Source organism: Natator depressus, chromosome 17 (genome assembly GCF_965152275.1).
Source record: "Natator depressus isolate rNatDep1 chromosome 17, rNatDep2.hap1, whole genome shotgun sequence".
Lineage (NCBI taxonomy): Eukaryota > Metazoa > Chordata > Testudines > Cheloniidae > Natator > Natator depressus.
Genome location: NC_134250.1, coordinates 8741324 through 8753716, shown reverse-complemented (window position 1 = coordinate 8753716; position 12393 = coordinate 8741324). Strand labels below are relative to the sequence as shown.

General features: G+C 44.9%; 1 protein-coding gene across 14 annotated transcripts in view; it reads left to right on the top strand.

The window, feature by feature from the left end:
* Positions 1-12393, top strand: part of MSI2 (musashi RNA binding protein 2) — a 382062-nt gene that overhangs the window by 332872 nt on the left and 36797 nt on the right. For 7 of the 14 annotated variants that reach the window (XM_074974416.1, XM_074974413.1, XM_074974407.1 and 4 more), the window contains one exon: positions 9326-9388. The exons of 1 other annotated variant lie outside the window; for it this stretch is intronic. In XM_074974416.1, coding sequence (XP_074830517.1) covers positions 9326-9388 — 63 coding nt within the window. Of the gene's footprint in view, positions 1-9325; positions 9446-12393 lie in introns of all 14 variants that reach the window. 6 more of the 14 variants (XM_074974411.1, XM_074974403.1, XM_074974409.1 and 3 more) reach the window with 1 other exon arrangement.

Here is a 12393-nt window from a genome sequence, read left to right as displayed (position 1 = left end):
GCCACAAGAAAGATTAAAGGGTTAGAAAACCTTTAGCGTTTTCTAACTGCCTTAGAGTGATAGACTCAAGGAGCTCAATTTATTTAGCTTAAGGGGTGACTTGATTATAGTCTGTTATAGTCTGGGGAATAAATACTTTAAAATGGGGTTCTTCAATCTGGCAGAGAAAGGTAGAATACTATCTAGTGGCTGGAAGTTGAAGCTAGAGAAATTCAGACTGGAAATAAGGTGTAAAATGTTACAGTGAGGATAATTAACCATTGGAACAATTTACCAAAGGTTGTGGTGGATTCACCATCACTGATCCTTTTTAAATCAAGATTGGATGTTTTTCTAAAAGATCTGTTCTAGTAATTATTTTGGGGAAGTTCTCTGGTCTGGGTTATACAGGAAGTAAGCCTAGATGATCACAATGATCCCTTCTGGCCTTGGAATCTATGAATAGATGAGACCGACAAAAGCCAGGAGAAATGGGGTGGTGGTATCCCCATTTTTCAGACAGACTAAACTGACGCACAGAGAAACTGTGATTTGCCCAAGTTCACACTGGAAGTCTGTGATACAGCCAGGAACTCAACCCAGGCCTCCTGAGTTCCAGCCCTGGGCACAAGATGATCCTTCCTTCCTTTATGCTGAGGGTGCTGGGTGGTTCTTTGTCTCTGGTGTAACGTGTTGATTAGCCAACTCAGGCAGCTCTGGAGGATCTCTTTTATAGCCTACTCCTTCCCGCACAATTGGTGCAGCCATACGTCCTCCGCTACAAGAAACAGGAAAGGGTGTGGGAGGATGTCGCCATAGTTGACTGTGTTTATTGCTGAATTATGCTGGGTGCCACAGTCTGACGCTTCCACAGCCCTGCCTTCAGCTCAGCGTTGGGTCCCCCAGCCAGGCAAGTCAAATTCTCACCAGCAAGCTCAGCCCTCCAGACCCTAGCAGTCACACATACAAGAGGCTTTTCTTATTTTTTTTTCAGACTCCACTCCTGTGTTTGTCATTGTGCTGATGCTGTCGCTCTGCACAAGCCCTTTCATAGTTCAGAAGATACTCTCAGTAACAGTAATTGTTTGATCTTCTTCTATAGCACATTTCAGCTGAGGATCTGAGAGCACTTTTCAGGCACTAATTCATCAAGTCTCTCAACATATTTCTGAGGTGGGCAAGGATCCTTATCTTCATTTTGCATATGGGTAAACTGAGGCACAGAGAGGTTAAGTGGCTTGCCCAAGGCCACACACTGAGTCAGTATCAGAGAATGGAATTCCTGAGTCTCTGGTGATCTAACCGCTGGACCATGCCTCTCTCATGACCTTTAACAGGTGCCGATGTCTTAGCGCTATTATCTACTAACACGCACCTTTGGAAGAACGATGTGTAACCCACAGGTCAGTGTATGCTATGTGCTTGGTTGACACCAGGCATTGAACCAGGGATCTCCAGGGCTGAAAGCATTAGCCTAAAGAGCCGAAAAACTCTGACGCTGGGGGCTGTAACAGACTTGCATCATCTGTAGATCAGCCACAAAGGGGGGAGGGGGAGACACAATGCACTCTGACCAGTGGGTTACCCTGGACAGAGGAAGATTGTCCTGAGCAAGCTCTCAAACAGGGAGCTGTAACAGAATCACATCCTCTGTGAGGTGGGCAGGGGGGGCCATGTACCTGCTGTGCCGTGTCTGTGTTAGTTTTGTATCCAAAGAACTGGCAGAGAGGTGGCTGTTTAGACAGATTTAAAATGGTGTTGTCAGAGAGGGAGAAACTCAGAAGCCTTCACCTAGGGCGCTGATGTCTAGCGTGGCACTAACTGGATCGTAAGTAATGTAACAATGAATTAAATAGGTTTTGGTTCACTAATGAGTCTGCTGGTGTCAGTGCTGGGTATGTTGACCGGGTCATTGAGAATAGTTTGCTCCTGCTCTGTTTTGCCCGTCCTCCCTCAGTCTCAGACCTGCCCGCTTTGTGCAGAGCGTATCAAGCTCCTGTTGTTTTCAGAGGCCTGGGATCCATCCAGGACTATGCCTGCCAGGCTATTTGACACAAGCAGGCTGTATTATGATGTGAGGTTGAGGTTTCAGGTGGAACAACCTAGTTGCTCAGGGATGCAAACTGGGAAGGGATCAGGCTGCTCCCAAACACAGGGCCTTTCAATGCGTAGCACTGACTTTTTATGCATGCTCAGTAAAGATCTCACTCTTAGAATCTGCATGCCTGCTGCATCACTCTTTGCTAATGAAAGCTGGGCATGGCACTTCCCCTGCGATGAATTTCATTTGAGCTCCAGCCTGGAAGGAAGCTTTCTGTGCAGGTACAAATAGGTGTAATCTGCAGTTTACAGCCAGAGGTTGCTGCCTGCCGGTCCAGGCAGGGCTTTAACCACCCTCCCTTTCTTTACGGCTTGACAGGGATAGGTGGGGGAAAGTTGTTGTGGGGTTGTTGTTTTTTTCTTAACCCAGCACACGGTGAAGAAGGTTGAGCACCTCTTACATGATATGCAACATCCCCATCATCTCATTTCTCTGATGGAACCTCTGGATGCAGGTTTCTTATTTTATTCCGTGGTTTTGTTTCTGCTTTGCAGCCAGAGTCCGCAGGTGTTTACTTGCTACGGTCTGCTCTGAAATAGCTTTCTTGCAATCCCCCATACCTCGTCCAAGCTTAGTCGGTCTCTTGCATTAGCTAAGTCAGTGCAAGCTCTCTTTGAAGGAGCTGAGATGCATTTTTCCATCTTACTAGTATTTTCTCAACTTGTAGTTATTCCAGTCACTGACTGCTAGTGACTACCCAGGTTGGGGCCTTTGGAAGGCATTCGAAAAGGGGCGGAAGGCAGGAGGAGAAGTTATCTTTAATGTCTGCTTAGTTCACCCTTCCCATTCTGTTAGCATGTCGATGCTGACTGCAGTTCAATGGAACTGAACACTGGTGTAAGGCTCTTTCAGGTGGCCAGTATGCACAGCATGACTATTGGGAACAGAGCCCAATGACGGTGTTTGTACAAGGCTGGAGGAAGAAGCAGTGAAACTCCATTATGTGAGTAGAGTGCATGTGTACTAGGCTTTCATAGAACTTCATCTGTAAATTTCCACGCTTGTTACAAAGCAAGGGGTAAGTATTTTACACAGGAGGAAAGTGAGGCATGAGAGGTGAAGTGACTTGCCCTTGGTCACGTGTCGGTCAGTGGCAGAGGCAGGAAATAGACCCCATGTCTCCTGACTCTCGCCCCAGTGTTTTCTCCATGCCACCTCCTCTGGGCAATAGTCACTATTTCTACTTGAAATGTCAAGTAGATTTTTCTTTTTGATTGAGCCCTCTTGGTCCCTCCCCCACTCTAACGCCTGCTCTGCTCTTTCCTTCTCTGTAGTGTAGCCCTTCAGTTAGTAGCAGGGCTGATCTGGGAGGAAGTGGGCTGCTGGAGCTGCAATTAACTGGATATATTAGTTGACACAGCTGTGTTGTACGTGCATCGGCGGGTAGCTCTCCCCTTCCAGCCTTTTGCCCAAACGCTCGCCATTTCTCCCTTCCTCCCCCCGCCCCCATTCCAACAAAGACATCCTGAAACTTTTGCTATCTTCCTCCTCAAATCTGTCGTGGAATTTAAGGGATTTCAGGAGTGGGGGGAAAGGCAGGTAGCAGATTTTCAGTTGAAATTCCAAACTGAAATCTTCTGTGCTTAACAATCCACACAGGGTTGGTGTTTAACTAATGCAGAATAATTTATCGGTTGCCTATTCTGAGCCTTAATGTGAGGTTCCTGCTGTTCTATGCGCTCGCCGCCCTTTTTACGACCAGTCTCATTCCGCTCTTCCCACCAGTTTTGAGAATCTATTCATAGGAGCTCCTCCAGGAAAAGTGCAGTATAGGATGTTAAGGGTTGGTCAGCACAGCCAGCCGCCAACAGTTTGAGACTGCATGAGCAAAAGAGGGGTGCATTGGAATTATAGGGGAATATTTTATTTCCCATTTATCGTGGCTGGAAGTGCTGAATTCTTACCCAAGTTGCTATATGATCAACGGCCAGATCTTGATTATATCTCCCCTTTCTTGGTTTGGTTGTAACTGAAGTCTTGATTCACTTCTTGTTGGGAAGCAGTGGGGAAACGGGGCAAAGTCTTTCCTTCCTCTAACTATGAGAAGAGCAGTTTGTGGCAGTGAGGGTGCAAAATGGAGCCAAACACACATGATGGATGAAATGCTCCCATTCTCAAACAGCCATGGCTCTCTGCAAAGTCGGATGAGGCAAATTCCATGCTTCATGTCAGGGCTTTGCACTGGCTCTTTAAATTCCGCATCCCCTGCTTTGGTTATGTGTCACCCACTTGATTTCTCCCCAGACTTATTTGTGTGTTGGAGAAAACACTTGCATGTAGACAGCCACTCACTAAAATTGTGACCTTAGGGCATCGTAGTTAAAAACAGATGTGTCCTTGTTCTCCCACATGAGGTTGTTTCAGTATTTAAAGTGAAACTAGTGATGCAGGAAGCAGAAAAATTTATCTGTGAAAAATTGAACTCCAAATATTCATGTTAGCTCTTTCTGAGTAATAAGGCAGCATGAAATTGATCTGAATCCTCAGGGCTTTCTTGGACAGCATTTGAGCCCCTTTCAAAACGTTTATTGTAAAATATCTGCTAATTGGAATGCCTAAATCCACTTTAGTCCTTTGGAACAGCTTAGGCGTCTTGTTTTCTCTAGGCAGTTATAAGCAAAGAATACACAAAGAAGGACAGGGATCATTTCTGCACGAAGGGGACAAATATGATGAGTAATTGAGCTCTTCCTTCCTCCTTTTTGATTTTTCAGTTGGCATAGTGATGGCTCTAGATAACGGTGGCTATTCAGAGCAAGAAGGGCTGGTGCTGCTTCCCCTTCTACGATGCAGTGTGGCCTTCACCATGGATCTCATCCAAAGTCCATTGAAGTCAATGGAAAGACTCCCGTTGACTTCAAAGGGCTTTGGTTCAGGGCCTGTTGCTCGGAGCTGGCCTGTTTATTGCTTAAGCCCTATCAGATGCCAGCTGGCTCCAGGTGGACTCCTCCGCCCCATTCAGCTCAGCATGTCTTTTGCTTCACAGATTTTGTTCCTCCCTCCCCCAGCTTCGACTGCAGTTGCCCTGTTCTCTTCCGTCTCTCTGTGATGTCCCCTCTCCCCCCACCGGAATGGCAGCAGGTGTCAGGTTACTAAGGCTGCCGATGCCAGGTGTTCCCACGTCCCAGATGAGATGCGGGGCTGCTGGAACAGCCCGCAACGGCATCTCCTGAGCAGGCAGCCAGGACACCCCCTTGGCCTCCCCACTTGCTGCTCCCCCTGCTGGATCCAAGTGAAGAAGAAGGGAACAGGATCAGAAGGGGAAGGGGCCCAATTCTGGCTCAAGGCTCTCCTTGTTCACAGGCATTGGTGACACTCCCCCCTCCCCGACACCTTCATCCAGGCCCCAGTCATCCCATGGAGCCTCCACCCCAGCCCCAAACACCCTCCTGTTTATCTCCAGGAAAAGGTTATGAGGCCAGTTCGCAGTCATTGCCTTCACCTGTGGAAAGAGGTGGGTCTTACACTTCATGCTATAGGCGTGTAGGACAGCTCCTGATCTCCACTGACAAGCAGTTCCAGAACCCAGTACTTTCCACTCACAGTACCCTGCTTTGGGCCCCTGGGAGTTTTTCCCTGGGCTCCATCCATGTCTAGATCCCCACTGATCATAATAAGTTGCAGAGCGATAGGTGGTCTCTCTCTGTAGCCAAATTTTAGCCCTCTACATGGAACAGCACTTTGGACATATAGAATGGCGCATCCCTTTGGGACACTTTGGCCCATGCTGTTTTAAACCCCAGGAGTCAGGGGAAGTTACTAACCTGCTGTAATGTAGAGAAATACATTTGCCGAAGTATTTGTCTAAAAAACAGTTTCTATTGGATGCATGAAGATGGGGGTGGAGAGGCAGAGGGGTTGCATACGCCTGCCTCTCCACTAATGAGTCACAGTAGTGAGTAGTAGCTCAGTAGGATGATGGGTGGGTGGGTGGGTGGGTCATGCCTCACTTCCCATGTGTGAGTACCTATGGCACTAGATCACCTGGGCACAGTGAATATAAGTGCAAGAGAAATATCATACGATACCTAGGATGGGAGGGTTGATCATTCTGTCAATATAAATGATGTTCTCTAAAGTCTTACTCAGGAGTGGTCACTTTAGAGGTTTATAAAGTACAGCAGTGAGGGGACACCCCTTTACATAGTGCTGAGGGAGTCATAATGCTTTACTGACCAGGCTGGGAACCAGGAGACCTGGGTTTTATTCCCAGCTCTGCTACTGATTCTCTGTGTGACCTTTGGCAAGTCACTTAGGGTACTCTGAGGTATGGAGAAGCTATCCGTAAAATGGAGATAGTGCTATTTAGCCACCTTTTAAAGCTCACTTTGAGACCTAAGGGTGAAAAATATTATGTAAATAACTAGAATAATAATTATTATTATTATTACAGCTTCAATGTAGTGTGCGAATATTAACCATGTTAATGTGAAGCCTGGCAAATCTATTTTCAGTAGGCGGCATTGATTCAAGGCTTGTGGGCTGAGGGAGCTAGTCTCTCTGGGTCAGGATTGGTAACCATGTTTTCCGAATCCTGGTTATTAATCAGTCCCCCATTCTCCTCCCAACCCTTCCACCCCCCACACACTTCTAACCGTCCTCTTGCCCTGCCCCAAACACTCGCCCACACACAGGGGCAGAATTTCCCTAGCAGCGCTTGAGTTGATCAGATTCTGTTTCAGTTGTTTGGAACTCAGTGTCATGCGGAGGCTTTTCCCCAAGATTTGGGATAACAAATTCCTTTCTGTGAGCTAATTTTTCACAAACCTGTCCAAAGCACACTCTGGAGTAGAATAATGCGTCTTTTGTTCAGGGTCTTTCTGTTGGTTTCCTTCTCCACCTCCATTATTTCATTCTTCTTTTGCATAGTAATGCTTTTTTTGCCCTTCATTTGAAGTAAATACCGGGAGTCCCTGGCGCTTGAGCAAGAGAAATATGCTTTCCGGCTCTGTTTCTGACGCTGTCTTCGAAGGAGGTTTCACTGTCGGGGGCGCACACTGGAAGGAGGCAGAGGCATATTATAATATGGAAAATCAAAGTCTCATCTGAACCTCTGGGGCACCTTAGGGAGCCCACAAAGCCTGCAGTTGACAGGTTGCCTGTGAATTTTCACATTCACTATGGACCTGTCCAGAATGGGATGTGGGAATGTGAAGGATGCTGCTTTCTGGGCAGGTTGGTTGGCTGTGCATCATCTTAGACGGAGAAGGGGATTTCTTTGGGAGAATGGGGACACCTTCTCCCCCCAGCTGTTTGAAGCTGGCCCTGTGTGTACCATCAGGCCCTGGGAATTTCGCTAATTGACTGATTGGTCCAAGTCTGGATAAGGGTTTGGGTTTGGGTTTGGGTTTGTTTCTAATGGGAAGAGAATATGGTTCCAGAGACTTGCCTCTGACCTGCCAGCAGTTTTCCCCCCGGAAGAGTGAATTCCATTTTGTAACAGCGAGCTCTGGCTAAGAGGAAAGTAGAGACTGGCAGGATACTGAGGCTTCTGCCTGTACCTGGGGGCCTGTTTACACTACCGCAGCAAAACTATGGCACTGTATAGGGGTTTTCCATCTATGGAGTTAATCCACCTCCCTGAGCAGTGGTAGCTAGGTTGACAGAAGCATTCTTTGGTTGACTTAGCTGCATCTATGCAGGGTTTAGGTTGTCACTCAGGAGGGTGAATTTTACGTAGCTATGTCAATCTAAATTTTAACTGTAGACCAGGCCTCAATCCTGGTTAGGGGGGTAGAGGAGACTTAGGCTTTTGACCCTATCACCCCAAATAAATCCTGCCAGGTGTCTTACTCTTCAGTGTTTGTAACAATTCAGCATCATAATCAGAGCAAACAGGCTTTTGTCAGTGTTGAATAATAACTTGATTTGCTGTGTTTGTGCACATGTTCTGTATTTTGGGAACAGCCTCAGACAATAGCCTGAGGTAGCTGTGCATATATTTACATAGACTTTTTTTTCCCCCCCTAACAGCCCTATTACCGTATTTAAATGCAAGTATGTCTTTTTTAATTGATGTTTTAAAGTAGCTTAGAGTCACTCTCGCCTAGCTGTTCTTTGTTCAGTTTTTCCCCTGGTTACGTGTAGCTGGGATGATAGTACTAGAGTTAGTGGGCTTGTAGTTTGCTGATTTATCTGGAACTCTTTCTCTCTCTGTCTCTCTCTCTAGTTTGTTCTGCTCTCTTCTGCTGTCCCAACTGCTTCTTTAAAGTCGCAGTTGTTTTTCTGTGGTCTCTTCAGTATGGCACAGAAGCTGTGTTCCCTGACAAGTTTGCCCCGTCTTGGGTCATCAAAACTAGTATCAGCAGCTGGAATTCTGCAAAGACCAGGAACCCTTCAGAGCCTCTTGCTGTCCTTTGCAGCAAGGGCATCTGGTGTTTTTGTTGATCACCTTTTCCCCTTTGCTTACTGAAAAATAAATAAATCCAGTGTCTCTGGCAGATTTTTTTAAATTAATTAAATTAGGAACCACAGTGTTGCTAGTGCGCAGCTCATTTTTTTGCAGTTTCACAGCATCAGGGTATGGTACCTGAAATTCCTTGATCCGCTGCTGTTTTGCTTTAGAAAGCTGCTTTTTTTTTTTTTAAATGCATCCAAGTGAAAATTTTTTTACTTTATCCCAGCAAACCTGTGTCCTTGAAACAAGGACCCCCCTGTAATTTTGATTACTGTCTTGTCTGTAAATCAGCATATTGCTTTCCTCTTGCAAATAAGCAAAGAATAAAATAAATGTATCCTTACTGTTCTGCAAAACTGATCTGAGCCCTAACAGTTTGAAAGCAAGAAGATATAAACCACATCCTACAAGCTGTCTCTGTGAATTTATTCACTCCAGTATCTTGCCTTTAAAACTTGCAGTGGCTCAGAAGACCTATGCACAGGATAAAAAGGCATCATCAGAGCATGCAGCCATTGAAATTCATTGCAGAGGATTTAGGGCAGGATTTTCAAAAGAAGGCCACAGGTGCTTCAATTTTGCATGCCCAAGTAGGCACACCATAAAGGAACCTGATTTTCAGAGGCTCAACTCTGTCAGTAAATCAGGCTCTCTCAAGGTTCCTCAAGTCAGACCCCCGAATCACCCACCCCTTTTGAAAATAGGACCATAATTGACCATAGTTGCCCCCAAAAGTGCTACAGTATTTTGCCCCTCCCCCCCCCTTTTTTTGTTTGTTTGATTGGTTTGGTTACACCTGCTTTTCATTGGATTTTTCCCTTTACCCTTCTCCTTCTTTCCGTGGCTAGGTTTTCCGGCAGCAGCCTATGGACCAGTAGCAGCAGCAGCGGTGGCGGCAGCAAGAGGATCAGGTAGGGGGGCCGGTGGAAGAGGCTGCTACATGGCATACCCTCAGAATGCAGGGGAAGGTAAAAGCTCTGTTGGCATTCTATGTGGCTGCAGCTGTCCATCATTACTCTGATTTTCCTCACACTTATCCTGGGGACCTGAAAAAAAACACACACACACACACACACACATACTACAAGCAGAGGCCACGAGGCCTGGAGCACCTTACACGAGGTTTACATAAGAACTGGCAAACCCAGGGTAGTGGGGGTTTTTTGGTATCGTTCATTTATTTATTTTTAAATTAAAGATCCTAAAGGACCAAAAAAAAAAAGTTTTCATTTCTCATGTGAAGTTTGCACTGGGTTAACAATGCAGCATTTGCTCTCTGCCGTTAATGCTCCAGTGGCTGCGAGATCAAACCACACCATCCAGATTTGTGCCTTGAATGATTGCCCCCAGTAAGATATCATGGCAAGGTGTCCTATGGATTTATTTTTAAAAATACCTTTCTTGGTCCCACCTCCCAACAAAATAGTATTCTTTCCCCTGGAACTAGCTGGTTACCAGGATGGTAATTTACTAGCACAGAGCTTCCTGTTAACCTGGAGACAAAAGCATCACATCTGCTACAGTAGATTAGAAGAGATCCTAAAATGTTCATATATGCACTCAAGATCTGCTTTCCTTTGAACTCTAATTGGGGTGGTACAGCTGTAAATGCTGCCTGAAGTACAGGCAATCAATAAACGTTACCTGGAGCCAAATCAAAGTGGGCCGGCTGAAAGCACATGTATTGTTGGTTTCCAAAGTATCGTTTTTAATTTTCCTGCCATTTAAAGCTTAGTTTTTGTTTCTCAGACTGCTGCTCTTGTTACCTACTGCAAACTGCGGCCTAAGCTTCACGAGAAATGTTAAAGCTTTTCTCTCTGTCCTTCCAAACGCTTTCTTTTCCCCCCTTAAGGGAAATAAATAAATAGTTACCAATTACAGTTATTACCCTAGAATTTCAATGTAGGGAAACATGTGAATTAGCGCTTTGCTTAAGTAATTAAATGTTCAGTACAGTCATGAGTGGGCTGTTAACTTACCAGCACACCCTGCTCTGTGTCTGCATACTATCCTGTGTCTTGATTGTACAGTGGTGACTGAACACATTTTATAAACCCTGAGCAAGAACAAAGGGTATAGTGATGCCTTCTCAGTAGATTTACCTGCTCTCACAGGTACATTCAACATTTATGTATCATCCTGTGAATTCATCTTACCATTTGTTCTTGCTAATGATGAAGGGACATCTAGGGAGGCAGGGAGTTTTGAGAAAACGTTCTTGCTACCTGGCATTCAACTCCCCAACCGCTTCAGTGCGGTTTTGCTCAACATTGTACACATAAGACACGCAGCAAAGAATGTTTCCAGCTTACTCACGATTTGATCCTAGAGTAGAGATTTTCAGTGACCTGTGTGGAACTTCTACGCTGGTTAGCTAGGCTCTTAAAAAAAATAAAATAAAAAAAAATAAAAGGAAAAGGAAAAAAAAAAAGGCTATTGAGGACTAATACCCAAATATGCATTGAGTGAGACCCTAATTCTGTGGAGTCCAAAGTAAGATGTCAGGAGAACTCCGTTCCATGCAAACTGGCACTGCTTGCGGGGCTACAAAGGATCATCTGTACCAGTTTTATTTTGTGGCATGTGGAGAAAGCCTAAGGGGTGACTTGCCAGACAGCTGTGGGAATATTTTTCCTTCTCTTTCTTTCTCCCTCCTCCCTTTCTTTAAAGGGAAGAAAAATTGATTTCACCTATTAATTGAGGAAAATGGACTCAATTGTCACTGTCTCTTCCTCGTGTTTTGCCCTTCAGGTTTTGTTTTAAGTACTAACAGACCTGGTGAGTTGCCCCTTAGCAAGGCACAGAGGGTTTGGCTAGATTAACGTTGCTTCCATTATTACTATTTTTTTAATCAGAGTGCTTTTGGTTCACCATTACAATTGAACTGAGCATCAATCAATTCTGTGCCTGAAATCATTTTTTTTTTTTTAGTGTGGGGTTTTTTTAGTGTGGGGTTTTTTTAATTTTATTATTTTTATTTGAACATGCAATACGAAACTAAATCTAACCCTAAATTAACACCACCCTTCCTGGCAAGTTTAAAGAGCAGTATGGAGTTTGGAAATGCCTTTCAAGTCTCAAAATTGTATGCATGCTCCAAAACAAACAAAACTCACCAATCCCACCCGTAATCTCAAGGAGGAAGAAAGAGATTGTCAAACTTCTTAAACTAGAGGCTGTTTACATTTGTAGTGAAATGTGTTCTATGGAACGATGGTGTTTTATTTGCAGTCATTTCCATCTAAAGAGAGTTGTTGAACAGGGCATCTTGGGCTTGTCACTTTCATACAGCAATGGTAGTGAATTGTATTCAGGAGCAATGGAGTATGATAAATCTCATCTTACAGTGTATGGGCCCGATTCATTACAAGAAAAATGTTTTTGCAAATGTGCACAATCCCCTCATATGCTTTTATGATTAAAAATGCAGAATGCAGCACGACTGGCACTCATTGGCTTCCTTTTGTTGTCAGTCTGAGTAAAGTCAAAGAGAACGAATGGACAACAGAAACACGCCCCCCCCCTCCACCCCCATTCCCCACTATTCCACTGCACATTATTGGGGCGGTTCTATTTGTGCTGCCCTGGCTATACCTTCTCTGTGGATAAATCAGAGCTCCACTTTCCACTGATGCCAATTCCTTTGAAAATTCAGGCCATGATCCTGAAAACACTTAAGCATGTGCTTAACTTTACTCCCATGAGTAGTTTCATTGATTTCAAGGGGGCTTTTTACAGCAGTAAAGCTAAGCACATACATAAATGTTTGCGGGATCAGAGCTTAAGTGCACTCCCAAAACTTTCATGTTCACTTCATTGCATTTTTTATATAGCTACCTTTTTGGACATGAATCTTGGAACATTTCTAGTGCCAGATTTTTGCGAAGATCTCCGCACCAACAGCTCCCATTCAGAC